The sequence below is a fragment of the Bos mutus genome, chromosome 14 (assembly GCF_027580195.1).
Source record: "Bos mutus isolate GX-2022 chromosome 14, NWIPB_WYAK_1.1, whole genome shotgun sequence".
In the NCBI taxonomy this organism is placed as follows: Eukaryota; Metazoa; Chordata; class Mammalia; order Artiodactyla; family Bovidae; genus Bos; species Bos mutus.
In genome coordinates this window covers 60177241-60201180 of record NC_091630.1, presented here as the reverse complement: position 1 = coordinate 60201180, position 23940 = coordinate 60177241, and the positions used below count along the sequence as shown (strand labels likewise).

The 23940-nt window shown below is 43.6% G+C and overlaps 1 protein-coding gene across 3 annotated transcripts in view; it reads left to right on the top strand.

Annotated features, from left to right (window-relative positions):
- Positions 1–23940, top strand: part of RGS20 (regulator of G protein signaling 20) — a 51885-nt gene extending 27945 nt beyond the window's left edge. For 2 of the 3 annotated variants that reach the window (XM_070382837.1, XM_005891993.2), the window contains exons 3-6: positions 17729–17877; positions 20508–20594; positions 21830–22064; positions 22943–23940. In XM_070382837.1, the coding sequence (XP_070238938.1) occupies positions 17729–17877; positions 20508–20594; positions 21830–22064; positions 22943–23131 (660 nt within the window). In that variant the 3' untranslated portion in view covers positions 23132–23940. The remainder of the gene's footprint in view (positions 1–17728; positions 17878–20507; positions 20595–21829; positions 22065–22942) is intronic. The other variant, XM_070382838.1, reaches the window with a different exon arrangement.

The window sequence follows — 23940 nt, the reverse complement described above, 5'->3', positions numbered from 1 at the left end:
TGGTTTCCTACAGCACCAGGTGACTCACAGGGTGAGCTTCTATTCAGATTCGTATAGTGTCAGCAGCAGCTAATAGGGGTCAGTCGAGTCAGAGCCTAGCATTCAGTACATTACATGTGAGTCACTGACTCCCCAGCACTGCTGAGATGGTCCCTGAATGTTAACTTGAGCAGCCACTTTAAGAGACAGCACTGCACGGCGTGAGTGAGTTCACAGTACGACTGAATGGGCTTCTGCAGCAGCTGTTCACAGCCAAGTCTGATGTGACTGAGTGCTCAAGGTAGTGTTCCGAAGTTACAAATTCATAGAACCCAGCTGATTTCATTCTAGCTATTTGTGTGGGGAGTCATTTGTGAAAAGCGAGCAATATGCTCCATTACCCGGCAGTGATATTTCACTGGAGTTATTTCAGTGATTATTACAGCTGATTGATCTTGCTGGTTTGGGAATGCTCAATTTCCAGTTATTAATCAACTTTACCCTATAAAACCCTTCTCAAGTATGTATCAGTGTTTGGATTTTAGACAATGGCATCTCATGCAAAGTCACCTTGCAATTGGACTTCCTAATGTCTTGGGTTGACTGTGTGCACCTCAGTCCCACAGTGAAGTGGAGGAAAACACCTTGTTTTCTTGGTTTTTCTCTGTTTGTGCGCCTGTCACATCTGATGCTAACTAGATGCTGTTTGCTCCAGAGCCAGGACACAAGTTTGCGGTACCCATCCATCCTTCTAAGGCAGCAATACATGCAGCGCTCCCAAGCCTTCTGGAGCTGTTTGACTAGATCCATGCAAGCCTGTATAGCTGTTCTGATGCAAATTGGTGGAAAGAATTGTTCAACCCACACCTTACCCAACCCTTGTAGATGACTTTCATGTCTGGGGGGAGGAGGTTGATAATGAGATTTAAGGTTTTGTATTTATTTGGCTGTGTCCCATCTTAGTTGTGGCACATGGAATATTCATTGCATCATGAGGGAACCTTCCTTCCCACCTACAGATTCTTTAGTTGTGGCACCTAGCCTCAGTAGTTGCAGCCCTTGGGCTTAGTTGCTCTGCAGCACGTGGGATCTTAGTTCCCTGACCAGGGATCAAACCCATATCCCCTGCAGGGCAAGGCAGATTCTTAACCACGACCACCAGGGAAGTCCCAAAATACAAATAATTTTTACATTAAGTTTCCTGTTAGGGCTTCCCAGTTGACTCAGTGGTAAAGAATCTGCTTGCTGATGCATGAGACACAGGAGATACCGGTTCAGTCCCTGGGTCAGAAAGATCCCCTGGAGGAGGAAATGGCAACCCACTCCAGTATTCTTTCCTGGAGAATCCCATGAACAGAGGAGCCTGGTGGGCTACAGTTCATGGGGTTGAAAAGAGTCAGGCATGACTGAGTGACTGAGCTTAAGATGCAAAAGTAGTCCTGGGGGGTGGTTGGGCAGTTCCAGAGTTGCTGGCCTCTTCAGCCCCTGGCCAGGGGAACAGCGCTGTGGGCCTACATTCCTGAGGCCAAAGACCCTGCTCAGAGTTCGGTTGCTCAGCATGGTGGGGGCCACTGGAGCCGGTTTTGCTGGTCTAGCCTCCAGACTCCGAGAGGTCTGCCCTTCTTACAGCAGTAAATGCATGAGAACTGTGGGGTCTCAGGACTTCCTTGGTGGTCCAGGGTTAAGCCTTGGCCTTCCACTGCAGAGGGCACAGTTTTGATCATTGGTCGGAAAACCAAGATCCACATGCTGTGCAGTGCGGCCAAAAAAAAAGAAAAATTACAGGATCTAGTTTTACAACAACCTCAGTTCAGTTCAGTTCAGTCACTCAGTCGTGTCCGACTCTTTGCAACCCCATGAATCACAGCATGCCAGGCCTCCCTGTCCATCACCAACTCCCGGAGTTCATTCAAACTCACGTCCATCAAGTCAGTGATGCCATCCAGCCGTCTCATCCTCTGTCGTCCCCTTCTCCTCCTGCCCCCAATCCCTCCCAGCATGAGTCTTTTCCAATGAGTCAACTCTTCGCATGAGGTGGCCAAAGTACTGGAGTTTCAGCTTTAGCATCAGTCCTTCCAAAGAACACCCAGGGCTGATCTCCTTCAGAATGGACTGGTTGGATCTCCTTGCAGTCCAAGGGACTCTCAAGAGTCTTTTCCAACACCATAGTTCAAAAGCATCAATTCTTCAGCACTCAGCTTCCTTCACAGTCCAACTCTCACATCCATACATGACCACTGGAAAAACCATAGCCTTGACTAAATGGACCTTTGTTGGCAAAGTAGTATCTCTGCTTTTCAATATGCTATCTAGGTTGGTCATAACTTTCCTTCCAAAGAATAAGCGTCTTTAAATTTCATGGCTGCAGTCACCATCTGCAGTGATTTTGGAGCCCCCAAAAATAAAGTCTGACACTGTTTCCACTGTTTCCCTTATCAGTTTCCCATGAAGTGATGGGACCAGATGCCATGATCTTCGTTTTCTGAATGTTGAGCTTTAAGCCAACTTTTTCACTCTCCTCTTTCACTTTCATCAAGAGGCTTTTGAGTTCCTCTTCACTTTCTGCCATAAGGGTGGTGTCATTTGCACAACCTAGAATTTATCAAATTCTCATTAGAGCTAAGTCTCTGCTGCAGCAAATAAGACATTTCTAGACTTTTAAATGACCTGGAAGTTCTGTACTGTATTTGTGATAAAATGAAGTACTTGCTTATGAACAAAAATATCTGAACAGCATACCAGACCAGGTGGAATAAATGTGGGTTAAACAAGGGTGAAGAAAATGGTACAAGAGTTATGAAAAACGTTCGCAAAATCTAATAACATGAACAACTTGCCTGTTCAGGTTAAACACATCATAAACTAACCTCCAAAAGATATCTCTTCTGTTATCTTCTAATGATGTATTCAAAATCCTGAGGGTATTAAGCTATAAGTTCTAATTGTGATAGAGCACTTATCTGTTAAAATATATCAAATGTAGCCTGAGAATGAGGAGACTGCATAGAGAATATTTTTTAATGGAAATTGTTCCTGTATGAGCCTTTTATGCATCCTTTAGGATGGGGTTTTATTCCTAGTTCCCTATGTCTGACTGCTTTATGTGGTCACACAAAAAGAGATGAATGACTATGGTTCCCTACAAACAGTCTAAAATGCATAAGCATTAAGCATTCCAATTCACTGAGAATTTTTTCAGTTTTGGATCTGCTTGTTCAGCATATCTGCTGCTGCTGCTGCTGCTAAGTCGCTTCAGTCGTGTCTGACTCTGTGCCACCCCATAGACAGCAGCCCACCAGGCTCCACCGTCCCTGGGATTCTCCAGGCAAGAACACTGGAGTGGGTTGCCATTTCCTTCTCCAGTGCATGAAAGTGAAAAGTGAAAGTGAAGTCGCTCAGTTGTGTCCGACTCCTCGAGACCCCATGGACTGCAGCCCACCAGGCTCCTCCGTTCATGGGATTTTCCAGGCAAGAGTACTGGAGTGGGGTGCCATTGCCTTCTCTATCTAGCCATCTAATACTTAATGCCGGCAGGGCATGAGGTGGTGGGGAACCTAAAATTCAGGACATATTTTGGTGCAAATTGTAGAAAACCAAAACAGAGATTCTGTCACACACGTCCTAGGAACAGCAGACAAAAACATCCCAACAGCTCAGCCCCTGGAGAACTGTCTTGGGAGCAGGAAGGCAGTGTGGAACCCAGGTGAAGGTGCGCTGGTATGCCTGTTAGCCCATTCTCATCAGCAGCACACTTGCCGGAAAAGGACTCCGGAGTCATCCACGGATGGGCATCAAAAAGCAATCCCAGTCTGTCTAAAGGTGGCCCGTGTACAGCTGTGGGGTGAAGAGCCAGGCTCTGTGGGTAGATGGTGTAGATCTGAGTCAGTGTGGAGACTGCCCCACGGAGTAAACAGAAGTAAGGTGTGCTTACTACTCCATCTGCTCATTCAAAGGGGAAACTGCACATAGGTTGGAAATTATGGAGAGAAAGCAGGCCCTGATAAATAGTTAAGATTTTATTCTGGTGTCAAGGATTACCATCAATGGCCACAGGAGGGGGACTAACCAAGACTGGATTCTAGATAAAAAGAGTAAATATTTTGGGCTTTGAGGGCCATGTGGTCTCCATTGCAACTACTCAACTCTGTCACTGCCCCTAAAATCTGTGGGGGAGAGAACTGGAGATGGACTGCCCACCGGCCACCAGACTTACTCTCTAGTCCTTTACAGACAAAGTGTTACTTCTGATCCATAATCTAAATGTCAGTGTGGAGTACCACTACCAGGATCTTGTAGGAAACGGCCTCTAAAAAAGTAAGTTCAACCAATAACAATGACATTTCTTAGAGTTTTAAGGCACTCTAAAGGAAAAAAAAAAAAAAAAAAATCAGGACAGATCACGAATCCAGTGAAAGACAATCTCCTATAGAAGATAAAATCAAAGGATCTAATTTAAGTTTCCTTTTGATATCCACCATTTCAACATTCAGCATTTTCATACGAATGGAAAAACTTAATGACAGTTAGCAAGTCCCAAAAGTACTAACGCAGTGACCTAAATGGGAAGGAAATCCAAAAAAGGAGTGTGGACTTATGAATACGTACAGCTGAGTCACTTTGTTGTACAGCAGAAACTGACACCACATTGTAAACTATTCGCCCTAAATAAATAAATAATTTTTAAAATTGATGCAGAAAAAAATGACACTGGAGGCAGGAAATAATTAAGTACAAATATTTTATTAAATTTGATATAAAATATTTTTTAAAAGTTGTAATGAAGAAAGGAGAGGGAAATGATCCACACAAAGATTTTGTGGATGGGCGCTTAGACTGTGAAGGCTCTTAGGGATTCAGATTACAGCCTAAAAGCTTTAACAGGACGGGAGCTGAATATTTCATATCATTTATAATAGGATTATCATCACAGATGAAAATTCTAACTGATAATGTACAAGAGGCTAAGTCTGACTAGCCAATCCTACCATCCAGTCACAGATCATGGAGAATTTCCTGTGGCAACAGGTAGAATTTGTGGGGGGAAAAAAAAGAGATAGAAAATTTGCCCAGACAGACCTGAAAATAGAAAAGCCTGGTTTAGTGACTTACGAACACACCTTTTTGTAACTTTTTATTATCCTTGGTTTGCATGTACATTAATACATTTCATAACCCATCTGCTGTAACTGGTGGAAAAGAAGTTCTTCGACCAGCAAATATTCCTCCAGGCCTGATGTGTATGAGGTTTGTGCTCAGTAAACACAGAATGGGTCAGGAGAGCCTGAAGACTGGACCAGACTACAAGACTGCAAGGGAGCTTCGGGAGGACCCTCTGGGTTACCCTGGTAACCACCATTTGTCTCTGTTTGTACAGATTGAACTTGTTTTAGATTCCACATGTAAGCGATACAATCTAGTACTTTTCTTTCTGTCTGACTTACCTCACTTAACACTGTATTCTCAAGGTCCATCCATGTTTTCCCAAATGGGAGAATATCTTTCTTGTGGCTGAATAATATTCAGTCCTGTATATATACCACCTCCTCTTTTTTATCCACTCATCCTCAACGGGCACTTGGGTCGTTTCAACATCTTGGCTACTGTGAATAATGCTGCAGTAAACATGGGTGTGCAGATAAGATATCTAAATCTTGTCTTCATGTCCTTTGGGTATCTACCGGAGTCGAATTGCTGGATCATCTGGTAGTTCTATTTTTAGTTTTTTGAGGAACTTACATATGGTTCTCCATAGTGGCCACACCATTTGCATTCCCACTAACGATGCCTCACGTTTCCTTTTTCACCACCTTGGCAATGTCTATTGTCTCTTGTCTTCTTGATGAAACTGGTTTCTCTCTTAATGCTCTTCTGCTTTCATCAGCATTTCAGGCACTTTCATAGAAGTGTGGACTTGTAGAGGCTTTACATTCACGTTAAATTTATATTCACATTCTCAGGGTTTCACTGAAGCCCATGTAATCCATGATACCCTCCAGGCTCTAGTTTTATTTAGATTTTAAAGCCAAAGGTAGAGATGAAATATGTATGAGACTGAACAGAATCGGGACTTATATGGCATTCATTGCACTTACCCATTGTCTTCCCTATTAAGTAAAATCTGAATTGTAATTAGTTACATTCTGTTCATTTCTGTTTCTCAGGGTGCACTTTGGGAGCCCACTTCTTCCCTGTTGATTGTAGGAAAGGCTATAAATATCGAAATTCTCTGGGCCAAAGAGCACTCGAGTGCTTTTAACCGAGAAAGAGCTTGCATTCCTGACCTTGGTGCTAAGCTGTGTGGATAAAGGAGAACATAGGGATGCTATCTCCCTGGCCCAGCATGTTCATCTGGATGCCCTACTGTAACATGGCATGCAGGGAAAGGATTTCCATGGCACTTTCCCCCCAAATACACACTTAAAGATTTGTGATAAATACCATGGTTCTGGACTGTCATGTAGCATTTCCCTCTGGAACCAGGCTCTGGTCCCCATAGGGACCATGCTCCAGTGCCGTGGGATGCCCCATTCCTGTCTCCCCAGCATCACCTTCGTTCTTGGCATCACCACTACCCCCCACCGCAGCAGCACAGCACAGGCACTAGTCCGACCATCTTCTCTCTCCCTCCGTCCTTGGATATTTTTCTTTTTTTTTTTTTAAATATTTATTTATTTGTTTGATTGTGCCAGGTCTTAGTTGTGGCGTGTGGGATCTAGTTCTCTGACCAGGGAACGAACCTGGGCCCCCTGCATTGGGCAGATAGTCTTAGCCATTAGACCATCAGAGAAGTCCCCCCTTGGATATTTTTCTTTCCTTTTCTGATGTGTCTCAACTTTCAGTCATGGGATGGCTTTATCATTTCCAACCAAATGAACACTGTCCACTTAGCTATTGTTGTTGTTGCTGTTGTTCAGTCGCTAAGTCGTGTCTGACTCTTTGCGACCCCATGGTTTATAGCCCTCCAGGCTCCTTTGTCCATGGCATTTCCCAGGCAAGAATACTGGAGTGGGTTGCCACTTCCTCCTCCAGGGGATCTTCCCAGACTAGGGATCGAACCCGCATCTCCTGCATTGGCAGGTAGATTCTTCACCACTGAGGCACCAGGGAAGCCCAGTTGGTTACTATACCTGAGTCAAGTGAACTTGATGAAACAGGAAGCAGGAATGACAGCCACCAGAAGCACAATGCAGGCAAGTGACTTATGTCAGATGACACCCATTAGACATGCGCAGTTTAAGGACTGTTAGTAGATTCAGAGTGGGTAAGTATCGCTGTTATCCACTTGAGAACATTTTCACATTTGTATCATTTCAAGAAGAAAGCCACCTCTGTCAGCTGTCCACCCACCAAGTCCCTTTCTTTGGCAACCCTGTTCGATTTTAAACATTCATTTGTCTGTGTTGAAAATATTTCTTCCTGTTTGTTCTGTAATTTGCAATGATTGCTCAGAAATTCTTAGAGAGTCAGGTGGCTCAGTGGTAAAGAATCCACCTGTAAATGTAGGAGACGCATGAGATTCGGGTTTGATCCCTGGGTCAGGAAGATCCCCTGGAGGATGAATTGGCAACCCACTCCAGTATTCTTGCCTGGGAACTCCCATGGACAGAGGAGCCTGCCGGGCTACAGTCCACAGGGCCGCAAAGAGTGGGATGCAACCCAGCATGTGTTCCTTGCTTTGAAAGGAAGCAGTAAAAGTTGGTAGGGATTCTTACCCAAACCTGGCACATTCTTTACCAGTTTCAAGATTGCCTGAAACAGCCCTAGAGACAGAGATTTAGTAAATGCTGAATTCTTTCAGAGGTGCCCTGGGCTAAGCAGTCATCTACAGTCTCCTTGAGAAAGTCCCATGGCCTCATGGGGTAAGGAATGCCCACAGTCAACATTTCAATCAGTACTTGCAAAATACACTGTAACTGTTGGTTGGTATTAAGAAAGACCAAGTAAAAGCATGTATAATTCATTTATTTCCTTCTGATCTACTTTAATTTCCCAAAGGCAGTTGCAAAAGTTGAGTTATACAATATGTTCATTTAATAATGACAGAAGAAAAGCACATCACTATCATAAAAACCCTCAGTGTGGTTCGAGTTACAAACTTGGTGACAACCAGATAAACAAAATAGTAAAGATTTCCATTCAAAGTTACTGAAAAACAGATGGTCACTTAAGTAGTTCTTTTAGAAGGTAAGGACAGATGTGATCATCCATCTGGAAGTAATTATAATTCTAAAAAAGTCTATTATTATTAAACTCTCAGTTGATTTCCCCTACTAAAATAATGAACCAGCTTTTCCTTAAAATAGACCCGAAATTATTCAGGCAATAAAACCAAAAGGGAGAAAAATTTGAAAACTAGAGGACACATTAAGATCTCTGGCTAAAACTGGTAGGTTACTAAACATTGATAGCTTTCTGTGTCCTGTGAAGTGGAAGACCCAGATTGGATTTGCCTTTTGGTCTATTAACTGTGCTGAAGTCAATGCAAGTAATTCTAGCTCTTCATTAATATTTCATGAGCTAGAGTGAGTTGGACTTTTTTCTGGTGATGACTAGACCACAAGGTTCTCACACTTAAAATCAGCTGACTTCAAGATCCCACAAAACAGTAGAAACATCGTTGTTGACAGGATTCATCTTATTTCTCAGCTGCTAATAATAACAACAGGTGGGAGCCCTGGGCAGGCAGAGGGCCTGTTTGTGACTTAATTGGCACCAGCTGATTGGTGTTTATGCCTGGAGTCTGTGATTCAGAGAAAGCCAGGTTCACCTGCTGCTATTTTCAGAGGAGGTAGCTAACTCCAGGGAGAGTTCTGCACTGCATGATCCATCCACCCTCTACTTTCAGCTGGTCTGTTTTTCAAACCCCACTGTGTAAATTCTCTTTTTCAGTTGATTTACTATGTTGTGTTAATTCACACTGTACAGCAAAGTGACTCTTTTGCATTTCTTTTCCATTATGGTTTATCCCAGGATATTGAAGATAGTTCCCTGTGCTCCACAGTAGGACCTTGGTTATCCATTGTGTATATTCTTTCTTCCTCCTTCCCTCCTCTCTCCTTTCTTCCTTCCTTCCTTCCCTGAGTCTTCATTGCTATTCGAGGGTTTTCTCTAGTTACAGTGAGCAGGGGCTACCCTCTACTCGTGGTGCACAGACTTCTCTTTGCAGGGGCTTCTCTTGCTGTGGAGCTCTAGGATGTATAGGCTCAGCAGTTGGGGCACACGGCTTCGTTACTCCAGGGCACGTGGAATCTTCCTGCACCAGGGATCAAACCCGTGTCCCCGGTACTGGTAGGCGGATTCTTAACCTCTGAGCTACGAGGAAGGTCCCATTGTGTAGATTCTTCAGTGAAAGACAACAAGAAGCCAGAAAAGACTTCTTGTCAGATTCATCAGCCTCAGAGTCACTCATCCTTAGAAACAGCTCCTCTGGGTTCTGGAAGCCTGCGTGCCTGGCATACCAGACTACTCTCTCCTCCCTCACGAGTAAGGATGTCTAACAGTTCCTTTCCCCAGCCTGTGCCATGGATTTCTTCCAGTTCTACCAGGAGTGAGGGGCTCGGGCTGAGAGGGTCCTGGATCACAGCTTCTTCCACCCAACCCTGGGGTGAGTGCCAGACCCCAAGGAGAACCTGTGGCAGCCCTACCCCACCCGCCACCAGGTACCACCGCTGAGCACTCCCTGGATGCACTCGCCCTGCAGGCGGGGTCAGAGCAGAACCTAGAACTGACACACATCTGCGAAAAATCATCCTACATCTGGGGGAAGGATGTTATTAATAGAAAGAGTTTTCCCAGGCTGGGAAGACTTAGAAGGCAGAAAGACCGAAAGGAGGCTAAAATTAGGAGCAAATGGGGCTAAGTCCTCAGAAATGTTATTGCAGAGAACAAGGGAAGGAGTGTCTCGGGAGGATGCAGAGAATGTTCCTGGAAGACTGTTCTCTTGATGATGCTGGTACCCCTTGAGGGGAGCTCAGGAAACAGCCAAAGGGAAATGAACAGGTGTGGCCATGGAGGAGAGGAGCTCTGTTCTGAATTCAGAGAAGCAACAAAAACCTGATCCTTTGAACAGGCTCCAAGAAATACTGGGAGAGACTTTCCTGGTGGTCCAGTGCTTAAGACCTCCTCTTGCAGTGCAGGGAGTGTGGTCGGGGAGCTAAGATCTCACAGCCTACCTCGGGGCCAAAAAACCCAAAACATAAAACAGGAGCAGTGCTGTAACAAATTCAATAAAGACTTGCAAAAATTATCCACTTAGAAATCTTTAAAAAAGTATTTGTTGTTCAGTCGCTCAGTCATGTCTGACTCTTTGAGATCCCATAGATTCCAGCATACCAGGCTTCCTTGTCCTTAACAATCTCCCAGAGTTTGATCAAACTCATGTCCATTGAATCGATGATGCCATCCAACCATCTCATCCTCTGTCACCCCCTTCTGCCTTCAATCTTTCCCAGCATCACATAAAATACTAGGAGAGCTCTTTGAGGGTGAGACAGGAAATCCAGTCAAATTAATGTCCTAGCATAAAGTGTGTGCTGCCGCTGCTCAGTCACTCAGTTGTGTCCACCTCTTTTGCGACTCATGCATGGACTGTAGCCCATCAGGCTCCTCTGTCCATGGGATTTCCCAGGCAAGAATACTGGAGTGGGTTGCCATGCCCTTGTCAAAGAGATCTTCCCTACCCAGGTATTGAACCCATGTCTCTTATGTCTCCTACATTGGGAGGCAGATTCTTTACCACTTTAGATCAGATCAGATCAGTCGCTCAGTCGTGTCTGACTCTTTGCGACCCCATGAATCGCAGCACGCCAGGCCTCCCTGGCCATCACCAACTCCCAGAGTTCACTCAGACTCACCTCCATCGAGTCAGTGATGCCATCCAGCCATCTCATCCTCTATTGTCCCCTTCTCCTCCTGACCCCAATCCCTCCCAGCATGAGTCTTTTCCAATGAGTCAACTCTTCGCATGAGGTGGCCAAAGTACTGGAGTTTCAGCTTTAGCATCATTCCTTCCAAAGAAATCCCAGGGCTGATCTCCTTCAGAATGGACTGGTTGGATCTCCTTGCAGTCCAGGGGATTCTCAAGAGTCTTCTCCAACACCACAGTTCAAAAGCATCAATTTTTCGGCGCTCAGCCTTCTTCACAGTCCAACTCTCACATCCATACATGACCACAGGAAAAACCATAGCCTTGACTAGACGAACCTTTGTTGGCAAAATAATGTCTCTGCTTTTGAATATGCTATCTAGGTTGGTCATAACTTTCCTTCCAAGGAGTAAGCGTCTTTTAATTTCATGGCTGCAGTCACCATCTGTAGGGATTTCGGAGCCCAGAAAAATAAAGTCTGACACTGTTTCCACTGTTTCCCCATCTATTTCCCATGAAGTGGTGGGACCAGATGCCATGATCTTCGTTTTCTGAATGTTGAGCTTTAAGCCAACTTTTTCACTCTCCACTTTCACTTTCATTAAGAGGCTTTTGAGTTCCTCTTCACTTTCTGCCATAAGGGTGGTGTCATCTGCATATCTGAGATTATTGATATTTCTCCCAGAAATCTTGGTTCCAGCTTGTGTTTCTTCCAGTCCAGCATTTCTCATGATGTACTCTGCATATAAGTTAAATAAACAGGGTGACAATACACAACCTTGATGAACTCCTTTTCCTATTTGGAACCAGTCTGTTGTTCCATGTCCAGTTCTAACTGTTGCTTCCTGACCTGCATACAAATTTCTCAAATTTTACCACTTAGCTACCAGCAAAGCCCCATAATGTGTGTGAGAGGTGGTCAGATACTATGGTCTAGGCGGGAGCATCTCCATTTATTAGCTAGTAAACTTTTGTAAGGGACTGCTTTGGTGGCTCAATGGTAAAGACTCTGCCTGCTAATGCAGGAGACTTGGGTTCTATTCCTGGGTCGGGAAGATCTCCTGGAGAACGAAATGGCAGCTCACTCCAGTATTCTTGCCTGGGAAATCTCATGGACAGAGGAACCTGGCAGGCCACAGTCTACGGGGTCACAAAGATTTGGACACGACTGAGCAACTAAACAACAACAAGCAAACTTGTGTAAAGAGAAATTTCTCCTTATCAACTCTTAGGTTACCCTGGAGTCACATTTGTGTTGGAAAAGACAGGATAAAACCTTGATTCTCTGTCAGTATTTACCAGTTTTCAAAATCAGTTGGTTTCCTAACATTTTCTAAAAGTAACAGTGAGTGTTTTTGCATCACTGTGAAATCACAGATTCACACACATCTGATTATTTTTCATTGCAGTTAGTATTTTCTTTCTGATACTTAAACTTTCCCACACTTGGCAGGGGCAGCCTTGTTTATATTAGCTCATGGCTCCCAAGTTTAGAATTTTTATATAGTCAAATCTGCCAATCTTTTACGGTCTCTAGGGGGAAGAGTAATTGTGTCATGCTATGTCAAAGCATCTAAAGTATGAGAGCCTAGTCACCTATTAAATGAAGGAGTCAGAGCTACATGTCCTGTTCAGTAAGATTTCTGATATATTTTTAAAGCAAAAAACATAAGGCACAGAGTCTACATAGCATCTGAGGCTGTTTAGATAAGCATTACTAAGACTGTGTTTTAAACTAAAGTTAATTACATGTTCTTATCATCATAGCAATGGTTCTGGAGGGACTTCCCTGGCAGTCCAGTGGTTAAGATTCCTCACTTCCAATGCAGGGGCTGAGGGTTCGATCCCTGGTTTGGAAATTAAGATCCCAGATGCTTCGTGGCATAACCAAAAAAAGAGATAAAGAGATGGTTTTGGAAAGAATCACATCAAAATCTTAACAATGGTTATTTCTGGGGCTGGGAGAAGGATTAAAGAGTTCAGCAGAGCTGTGATTTCTCTGTGTGCCTCTGTGTTCAGCATGGAAGCCTGGTTGAGGGTTCATCAGCATGTATTCCTTTTTTTATTGGGGATTTTCTTTTTTTTTTTAATTAGTTTTATTGGAACTTAAATTAGTTTTATTGGAACTTCCCTGGTGATCCAGTGGTTGAGACTCCACGTGTCCACTGCAGGGGGTGTGGGCTGGATCCCTGGTTGCAGAACTAAGATCCCACATACCGCTCAGCAAGGCCAAAAAAAAAAGTTTTGTTTTCAAGTTCGGATTTAAAGTTTTGTCTTTGATGAAATCTTATATCTGCAATTACATTTGCAAATAGTTTCTGCATTTGGGGCGAAAAGAAATGAAAAACTGATTGGAATATCTAAATACCTAAGTATATATTAATGCTTATAAAAATATCATATTAAGTCAGACAGAGAAAGACAAATATCATATGATATCACTTACATGCAGAATCTTAAAAAATGATACAAATGAACTTATTTACAAACAGAAATAGAGTCACAGATGTAGGAAATAAACTTATGGTAACCAGAGGCATCGGGGAGAGGGATAAATTACGAGTTTGGGATTAACATATACACAGTACTGTATATAAAATAGGCTCCCCTGGTGGCTCAGATGGTAAAGAATCTGTATATAAAATAGGAAAAAAGGACCTATTGTATAGCACAGAGAACAATATTCAATATCTTATAGTAACCTACAATGGAAAAGAATCTGGAAAAGATTATTCAAAGTAACCGAATCACTGTTGGGCACCAACACAACATTGTAAATCAACTATACTTCAATTTAAAAAGCGGTTAAAGTTTTTTTTTTTTTAATGTAAAATATTTACAGTCTCAAGGGAAGAAGCATAATATATGCACACACACGTGACTCGGAAAGAACATGAGTCACGTGTGTGTGCATGTGTGTGAGCAGTTTGTAGATTCTAGTCGCTTACACACTGTCAGCTAGCCAAGGGGCCATGGAAAAGTCACTTACCTCCCTTGGCCTAAAAATTAAGTAGATTAGATCACGTACAGGTCAAAGTAAACATCATAACTAGAAATATTGTCACATTAGTGTGTTATAAAATGCAGGCGTCTGAAAAAAAGAAAAATGCGTGTGTCTACGCTGAGCTGTCAAATTTCTGAAGAAGGCCCTTGGATTGACAGACTGGCATGAAGAAAGACAATGGGCTTGGCCAGCCGGGCTACAGGTCCTTCTGAGGCACCTCAGGGATGAGGTAAGCCTCTTTAAGCCTTGGTTTCTCCACCTGAGAAGAGGAACTAATAACTGTCTTTCTTGGCTCACGGAAATGTGGGGAGAAATACAAATGAGGTAATACATATGAAAGTCTCCTGTAATCTGTGAAGCCCCATAAAAATATGAAGCATTGTTCTCTTAATTAGCCTTGAATATTGTTCACACTCGTAAATGTGGCCTTATTTGGGAAAAGGGCCTTTGCAGATGTAATCAAGTGCAGATGAGGCCACACTGGACCAGAGTCTCCTTATAAAGACCAGGGTGTCCTTGTAAAGGGTGTCCTTATAAAGAGAGAGCACTCCCGACTTGAGGGGGAGTTTGTCTCTCAAGTTTCCTTATGTTCTGGCTTGACTCTTTCAGGGCCCATCACTTCTTACTGATGGTAAGATCATCCTTCTAAAGATCGCTGGGGATGGTTTTAATGTTATGTCCTTGAAGGTTCTTGGTTCTCCTTTATCAGGCCCTTGTCTATGATTCTACAGCTTAGAATCAGGCCCTTTTAAGAGAGATTTTTTTTTTTCCCGTGCAATGCTTGTTCTTTCATCATATTCCCTATGTGTAATTGAAAAATGGCTATTTTCAGAATTTGGAAACCATAATGAAAATAAATAGCTATTCATGGAATCCAACTGCCAAGTTTAAGTTTATAAGAAAATAACTTTTCTGAGGGAGTCACTGTTAGGCTAAATTTTTTATAACTAGTTACTCCTTTCAATTCCAAATTACCAAAGATTTTGATCAAGATTAAGAATTTGCTTTTTTTTTTTACACTTGATCTTGAAAAGAGTTCTCTTAAATGGGTTCCTGGGAATGGAAAAGCCATGTTTGAGTAGGATGATCTCTTAGTTAAGATCTAAATATTTAATAGGGCTTCCCAGGTGGCTCAGTGGTAAAGAATCTCCCTGCCAAGCAGGAGATGTGGGCTCGATCACTAGGTTGGGAAGATTCCCTGGAGAAGGAAATGGCAACCCACTCCAGTATTCTTGCCTGGAAACTCCCATGGACAGAGGAGCCCAGTGGACTACAGAACATTTAATAAACTGCCAACCTGTTTTTTACCATTTTCTCAGGCTGCCATTAATTATAGAAACAGTTTCTGAGGTCACTGACATTGGTTTTACATTCATCTAACTTCTAAGCCTCTGGACCCTCAAACAAAGGCTAGTTGCTGGGGCCTCATGCTTGGATCATGCCGACAGACACTGAAATTATGGCCAGTAGTCTGCGCCACACGTAGCCCACAAGAGGAATAGAATGGCAGTGTCAAAGGAGTACTGATTCTGTGTTGCTTAGAGCAGATGGAAATGAAATGTATTCAGAGTTCTCCCACACATATGATGGAGGCCAAAAAAAAGATGCACAAAGCTCGTCTGGCAAATCAGACCACATATCAGTGTCTGAAAGGATGAGCTGAACTAACACATATGACAATGGCATATTTTAAAAATCTTGTATATAGGTAGGTATTTAATATGTTATTAGTCTTCATATTAATTAACTATGACACTTGAAAAATTAATTCTCTACAAATATTTAGTGACACACAACTCTCCCATAAGTTACTACATGTTTGCCTTTTGAATAGGCCTGCAGTAATTGAAAGCATATCAATCAAACAATTAAGATAACCTATAATGATAAGTTCCAGTAAATTTGAAAATGGAATGAAAGGGATGGCTTATTTTTCAGGAAATGAAAAATACCCATACTGACTCAAAAGAGAGGAAGAAAGTATGAAGAGAACAGAAATCAAACTTTAAGACCCAGTCTTGCAAAGATATTGAAACAGGAGTCTCTTAAAGCCTGCTGACATGACCACATCACAGTCCTTTTTTTTTTTTTTGAGAAACAACTGGGATTTAAAAAAAAATATTATTATTTATTTATTTTTGGCGGTGCAGGGTCGTTGTTGCTGTTCAGGGTTTTTCCTAGTTGCAGTGCTCAGGTTTCTCCTTTTGGTGGCTTCTCTTGTTGCATAGCATGGGCTGTAGAACGCATGGGCTCAGAATGGCAGGTCCTGGGCTCTGGAGCACAGGCTCAGTAGTTGTGGCGCACTGGCTTAGTTGCTCTGTGGCCTGTGGGATCTTCCCAGACCAGGGACTGAACCTGTGTCTCCTGCATTGGCAGGTGGATTCTTGACCAGTGAGCCACCAGGGAAGCCCTGGGATTTTGTTTTTAATGAGGCAAGTTGCATCAGTACCTTTGAGAAAATAACAGTTACCTAGAGCATCCGTGGTTCAAAGCTGATTAGTCTGCAGATTGTGCTGGCTTGTCCTTGCCCCTCCACGTCCTAAATAAAGGAAAGCGTTGTCTGTCTCTGGCTCCACTGAAATGCCACTGATGCGGTGAGAACTGGGTCCACCTGGAAGGATGGACTGCCCAGGCTGGTGGTCTGGACAGGTGTTGTGAGCATTGTGCCTGTGGATGAGGGACAGTACAACCCTCTGATGGGTCTCTCGTTCTGTCCTGGAACTTACATCCCCGTGTAATCAAGAGAAGAGGGCTAATCCAAAGCTGTTGTTAATGAGTTTTAATTCATAAAGAGAATTTAGCCTACTCAATATGAAAACACATAATGAAACTATGATAATTAAAGCAAAGTCCAATAACATAAAAAGATAAGTAATAGTAAGAATAGATGGAATGGAGTAACAAATACAGAATTTAATTCCAAAGACCTATTTAAGGTTCTTTAACGGGACTTAACATTTTTTTTCCTTTTACTCTGCCAACAATTTTTTAACCACTGTATCAAAAGTTAAAAATGGATTCAGACATTTCTCTTTCTTATGCTGCTTTTATAGTTCTCTCCTCTAGCTATTCCTGTAGTTCTCAGGAAAGGGGAGGGTTGAAGGGGTTTCCGGTGGCACCATGTCTGGGGGCAAGGCCAGGGCATCGTTTCTATAGGTGGCAGCACGTTTGTGGAGGGGGCGTCACTGTCTCCTGGGTCACCCAGGGCATCACTGAGCAGGACACAGGCGTGGCTCCAAAAGCTTTGCCACTGTGATCGTCAGTGCAGTTGCCCCCACATGCCCCACGATGTTGGTCCAGCAGGGGTGGGGTTGGGGGGACTCAAACTGGGGAGCGCACCTGTGGGAGGTCCTCACGGTGATGTCAAGGGATGTCCTGTCAGCATCCACCTCCTTGACCAAACTGTGAGCAACTTAGTGCAGGGACCTCCATTTGTTGTTTCGCTACTAGAATTTATCACAGCAAATGGCAGATTCTAGACAGTGAATAAATGGCAAATGAATGGATTCTAGGGGTTTCCCAGGTGGTGCTAGTGGTAAAGAACCCACCTGCCAATGCAGGAGACATAGGAGGCACGATTCGATCCCTGGGTTGGGAAGTTCCCCTGGAGGAGGGCATCGAAACCCACTCCAGTACTCTTGCCTGGAGAATCCCATGGACAGAGGAGTCTGGCGGGCTAAGTCCATGGGGTCACAAAGAGTTGGACATGACTGAGTGACTTAGCACACATGCATGAATAGGTTCAAAGGACCAACTTTTACCAGAATTAGCAGAGATGACAGGATAGAGTCACACTGCATCTTCACAATGACGCAAACAGTGGAATCTCCAGCTTACCTGATACTAACTCTGCGCCCCCCACCCCACTTCTCCTGTTGCAGCCAATGGGGTCAGAATGGATGGAGATGCGGAAGCGGCCTGTGTGTGCAGCCCAGGAGCCCACAGCCTGCGCCCCCGGCCAGCCCGGAGTAGAGAACCAGGGATCCAACGCTTGCTGCTTCTGCTGGTGCTGCTGCTGCAGCTGTTCCTGGTAAGCTGATGGCTTTGTTATGACCATGCTTCTGATAAGAAAACGGTACCTTGAACAGTGCCAGCTTATGATGATTCAGTAAGTGCTTTGTAAGCAACTGCTGTATGGCTGACACTGATGTGGGTTTTGTAAAGGACCACAAAAACAACAAAACAAACAAAAAACCAAGATGAGGGCTTCCCTGAGGGCCAGGGTTCGATCCCTGGTCTGGGAACTAGATCCCATATGCCTCAGCTGAAAGATCCCGCTTCCTACAGCTAAGACTGGGGTCAGCCAAGTGAATAAAAACACAAGGTCTTCCCTGGTGGTCCAGTGGTTATGAATCTGCCTGCCAGTGCTGGGGACACGGGTTTGTTTCCTGGTCCGGGAAGATCCCACACACCATGGGGCAGCTGAGCCCACAATTACTGAAGCCCATGGACTCTAGGGTCCCCAATAAGGTAACTGCTGAGCCTGTGTGCCTCAACTACTGAAGCCCGTGCACCTAGAGTCCGTGCTCCACAGCGAGAGAAGCCACCACAGTGAGAAGCCCACACCCACTGCAACTTGAGAAAAAGCCAGCATAGCAACGAAGACTCAGCATTGCTAAATTTTTAAAAATAAATCAATATTAAAAAAAAAAAAAAGACAAGGCTGCATCCTAGCTCTGAAGGGACATAGTCAAGTCCCTGAAATCAGGCTAACTAATGTATATCAAATGTCTGAAGAACAATCTAAGCTAGCTGATGGTTGAATATTAATATCTGGGCAAAAATGGTGCCTAGATTGTCAAAAAGGAGTGAACTCAAGGCCCTCTACTTGGAGATAAAGAGTTTTTGGAGGAGTTACAATTTAATCTGGGTCTTAAAGATTAGGGTTATGAAAGAGCATGAGCCTGTATTTTATATTCTGCTGCTTCTGTTCTATTAATATTGTTTTTAATAAAGAAAATTATTAAAATTTATGCTGGACAGAGAGAGGAAAAGCTAAAAATATAGGCTAACTTACTGGGAGAGGAAGATACACTTTCATTGCTTAAAAAAGAGATACAACTTGACTGTTTGAGTCACTGCTGAAGATCTGGAGAAAGGGGTATGATTTACACTCAGAAATCACATGGGCATTAGATTGCATCTCTGAAATCTTGTATATGAAACATACCTCATGCCAACCAAATGTGCGTGTAGCTTTAGTCAATGAAACCATTGTAATGTACTTGGGCTTGACTGCAAGTTCGACCCACACTGTGCAGAAGAAGAAACCCTGAGATCGATCAGTGACAGAATCACACAAGGTGATGAGGGGAGCTGAAGGTTGAAAATGAAAAGTCCAGGACAGTTGGTTTGATTTGTTCCTGCTTGCCTCGGGCTGACATTAATTTCCAAGAAGCTCCACTCCAGTGGGTGAGCCTAGAAGTGCGAGCCTCCAAGGATAGATGGGACCCAATGCTGGGAGGTCTGTCCATTCGGGACAGAACCCCAGACTCTGGGGGGAATACAGGGTTGAGCGGCCTGGCATTCGAAGCAAGCCTTCAGCCCTGAGTAGGAGTCTCGAGGACCCAGCAGGGGACCAGAGGAAAGGATGTGTTAGCAGCCCCTACACCGCGCGTGTCTGGGACCCCGTAGTGGGAAGGACATCCCCCAATGGAGAAGAGACCACGTTTAAGCCCCTTTTTCTGCACTTTTCACTCTGCTCATCAGGCTCAGTGAGATGGTACCTAAAAGATGCTCAGAGATGTCCCCATGAATATGGAGTGATGCTGGCATTTATCCTATCTACCCAGTCCCCCATCTGCTGCCTTGGGAGGCATAGGAGGCAGGATCATGGCCTGAATAAAGTCTGGGACTGATGGTGTGGCGGGGGGGCAGGTGGTGGAGGGCCCCAAAGCAGGCTCCTCCTACTAGTAACAACTATGGTGAATAAAATATAAATCTATGCCTGGACGTCATCATCACAGCCAGAAACCAAGTATCATGTGGTATGTGTGTCTGTGAAAGATGAGAGCAATGTCTTCAAAGTATGGGAGCAAAGTAACAGAAAATTTAGTCAAACTATAACTCAGGAAGATGTCTCCAAAGAAGATGGACAAATAGCTGGTAAATACTTGAAAAGATGCTCAATATCATGGGTCATTAGCAAAATGCAAATCAGACACAGAGCATGATACCCTTCGTACCCACCTACATGGCTAGAATTAGAAAGACAGACAACAGTAAGGGCTGGTCTGGGTGTGGAGGAACTGGAGCCCGCCAGCATCGCTGGAGGGAACGTGACATGGTGCAGCTGCTTTGGAGGAGAACAGTGTGGGACTTCCTCAAAATGTTAAAAATAGAGTCATCATGTGACAGTATTTCCACTCCTGAGTGTCTGCTCAAGAGAAATAAAAACAGACATCCACACACAATGACTACAAATAGCCCCAAAGTGCATACAACCTAACTGTTCATTTGTTTTTCTAAAAGCATTATTATTCTAAATGTAAACTGTCCCTCATTCGTGTAGACCAGAGTATTATATAGAGAATTTATTTTGCTAATACTTGCCTATCGTACTTTTGGTTTTCTTAAGAAAACAAAGCAGAGTCATTTGTATCACTTGTTACTTGATACAGAATGAGCTCAGCCCTCATGTGTGCGTCTCCTTTCGTGCAGTCTTACTGTGAGAAACCAGGAGGAACAAAGACTTAGAAGGACTTCCTATGAAGCCAGAACAGAAGACCTTCCCACCTGTGAAGAAAGGTAAAACGTCAGCGTTTAGCTCGCTGAATTGACAGAAATGCCAGCCTTACTATTTTTAATTCCTTATTATTTTTTCTTTTCTTCCAATTTTTTCTTGAGATATAGTTGACATCCAGGACTGTATAATCCTATGGTATACAACGTAAATGTTTAACTTGCATACGTCATGAAATGATGATCACAGTAAGTTTAGTGAACATCCATCATCCCATGGATGCCCAGCTGGAATTTTTTGATGTTTTGCCTTATATGTGTCACTAGAATAGTTTCTCTAACTGCAGTTTAATATCAAATCATAATGTTGTGTCACATTTCCACTCGGCACAATTCCTTTTAATTATTTTTTTTAATTTAAAAAAATGTTTTGACCACATTGCATGTGGGATCTTAGTCCCCTGACCAGGGATTGAACCCGTACCTGTGCTCCCTGCATTGGGAGTTTGGAGTCTTAACCACTGGACCACCAGGGAAATCCCAGCAGATTCCTTTCAATTTATTGTGTGACAGGGAGAAAAGTCAGTTCCATTATTAATCTAATGCCTGTTAATCACAAATATAAATTGATGCTTCTTGGCAAAACATGTGATATATTTTATTTTTGTGTGATTCACCTTTTTAAATAAAAGAACATAATGAAATACACATTATGTTGAGGTTCAGGAAAATTTTAAAGGTCTATTTTTTCTTAACTCTTCTTTTATACTTTAGCTAATATATTATTTTTTGAAGTGTTTTTTTAAAAAAAAGTTGGAAAAATACATATAAATTACTTTTCATAATGCCGAATTTAAAAGTGTCTTTTTTCTTCCTGTATTATCAATGGCTTTATTTTCACTTATCAACTCATACCTTTTCTGCATGTGTTTGTATGTATCCAAATCCCCCTTTTCATAAGAATACCAGTTATACTGAATGAGGACCCTCCCTAATGACCGCATCTTAACTTGGTTAAATCTGCAGAGATCCTACTTCTAACACAAGGTCCAGGGTCAGGACTTCAGCATCTCTTTTTTAGGAGACACAATTCAATCCATGCATCTCTTTTTTAGGAAACAGAATTCAATCCATGCTCGTATTTTTGCTGAAGGCTTTAGGAATGAGGACAAGTCTTTCTCAGCCTGAAAGGGCCTGCGTGCACATTTTCATTCTCAGAGGGAAAAAGACATCTGTCCAGGGCCGAATTCCCATCAGCTCTTGATCCCTCAACTCCCCACACCCATTTCTCCCACCTGCAGCCCGGGTCCCACCCTGGAGGAGGCCAGCGCCTGGGCTCAGTCCTTTGACAAGCTCATGCTTACGCCCGCGGGCAGGAACGCCTTCCGGGAGTTTCTGCGGACCGAGTTCAGCGAGGAGAACATGCTCTTCTGGATGGCGTGCGAGGAGCTGAAGAAAGAAGCGAATAAAGCCATGATTGAAGAGAAAGCGAGGATCATATACGAAGACTACATTTCTATTCTCTCTCCTAAGGAGGTAGGTGCCTGCCAGAGGTCGAGGCCATGGGCACAAAGGACCCCTTCAGTGTCTGGTCACCTGGCCCGGTTACCGCTGCTCCAAAATATGGAACCCCCCTGCCCCCCACTCATCATAGACTTGGGCAGTGGTCCCAACCAATGGGTGCCAAGTGCCCTTGAAAATCTGTGAAAGATCATGAGCATTTTCCTGGGGAAAGTGTGCGTAACTTTCATCAGATTCTCCAGAAGGAGGTGTCTTTTTGTGTCTGGCTGTAAACACTGCTATAGGGGGAAGGAGAGGGTGGGACAAATCGAGAGAGTAGCATGGAAACATATATATATTACCATATGTAGTAGATAGCGAGTGGGAATTTGCTGTGTGACACAGGGAGCTCAACCCAGTGCTCTGTGACCACCTAGAGGGGTGGGATGGGGAGGGAGATGGGGAAGAGGTTCAAGAGGAAGGGGACATAGGTATACCTGTGGCTGATTCATGTTGATGTTTGGCAGAAACCAACACAATACCACAAAGCAATTATCCTTCAATTAAAAATAAATAAATTTTTTAAAAAAAGAAATACAACCTCCATAAGCATCACTTTTCCAGCATCGCCGAAAACTCATGGGAGATGCAGATTCTCACCCGCACCCAGACCCACTGAGCCAGAAGCTCTGCAGAGGCCCCACCCAGTTTAACCAACCCACCAGCGGCTTCCAACGCCTCTGAAGTTTGGGACCCCTGTTCTATAGGTTCAGTTCCTCCTTTGGCAGCTTAGCACTGGGGACAACCTTGCTTGGTTGGGATTTTTAAAAAGCCAAACAAGCTGTGGGAGTCGGGGGTGGATGTCCAGAGAGGACCATGTCTGATGAGCCTGGTGTTTCCCCCACGTCTGCCAGGTCAGCCTGGACTCACGCGTGCGGGAGACCATCAACAGGAGCATGGCTGAGCCCTCCCGGAACATCTTTGACGATGCCCAGCTGCAGATCTACACGCTGATGCACAGGGACTCATACCCCCGCTTCATGAACTCCGCTCTCTACAAAGACCTGCTCCGCTCCTTATCCGAGAAAGCAGTGGAAGCCTAGGATATCAAAGATATTTATTATTAATAAAATAATCCAAGAACTCGTGGGCTCCGTCTAGGACAGGGACTTTAGAGGCGGTAGTGTCTTCTGCTGGTCGTGCTTGGGCTGTTTGAATAACAGACGCTTTCTTCTACAGAAAACTGATACATTCACCAAGAAAACTGCAGCCACCTTTTCTAATCCTTTTGGAAAGACTGGGGCATGGCTGTGTAGAAAGGTTGTGTAGTTACATTTACGGTGGTAGTAGTGTGTTCTCAAGGGACAAAGGATACACAAGAAGACACCACGTTGCCTTCAAAGGGTACATCATGGGAACAGACAGGACCCAGATTCCCATTTTATAAAAATGTGATCGCTACCTGTAAAATTGGTACCCTGCTGTATCTTAGGATACATGTATGTATTGCTAAATGCATATATGTTAATGTGTAACTTACATGATTGATGTAAAGCGCTGTGCTCTTAACTGGATCAGCCTCAAAAGTCTGGTAAGAGAAGCAGTGTTTAGAAAATCCTTTTGTTGACAAGTTACCTTTATTTTTTATTACCAGAGCCTGCCAACCTAAAGAATGAATTTTCAACTTAGTGGCATTCATCACAAACATTCAAATAAGCATATTTCCTTTTTTAGTACTGAAAGAAACATGGGCATTTTCACTCTAAAAAAATAAAGCACAAGAGTTTTATCTCAGCCTTTTTTTGTACATGTAACTATTTGAGAAATAGATGGGGAAACAGTGTCAGACTTTATTTTTTTGGGCTCCAAAATCACGGCAGATGGTGACTGCAGCCATGAAAATAAAAGACGC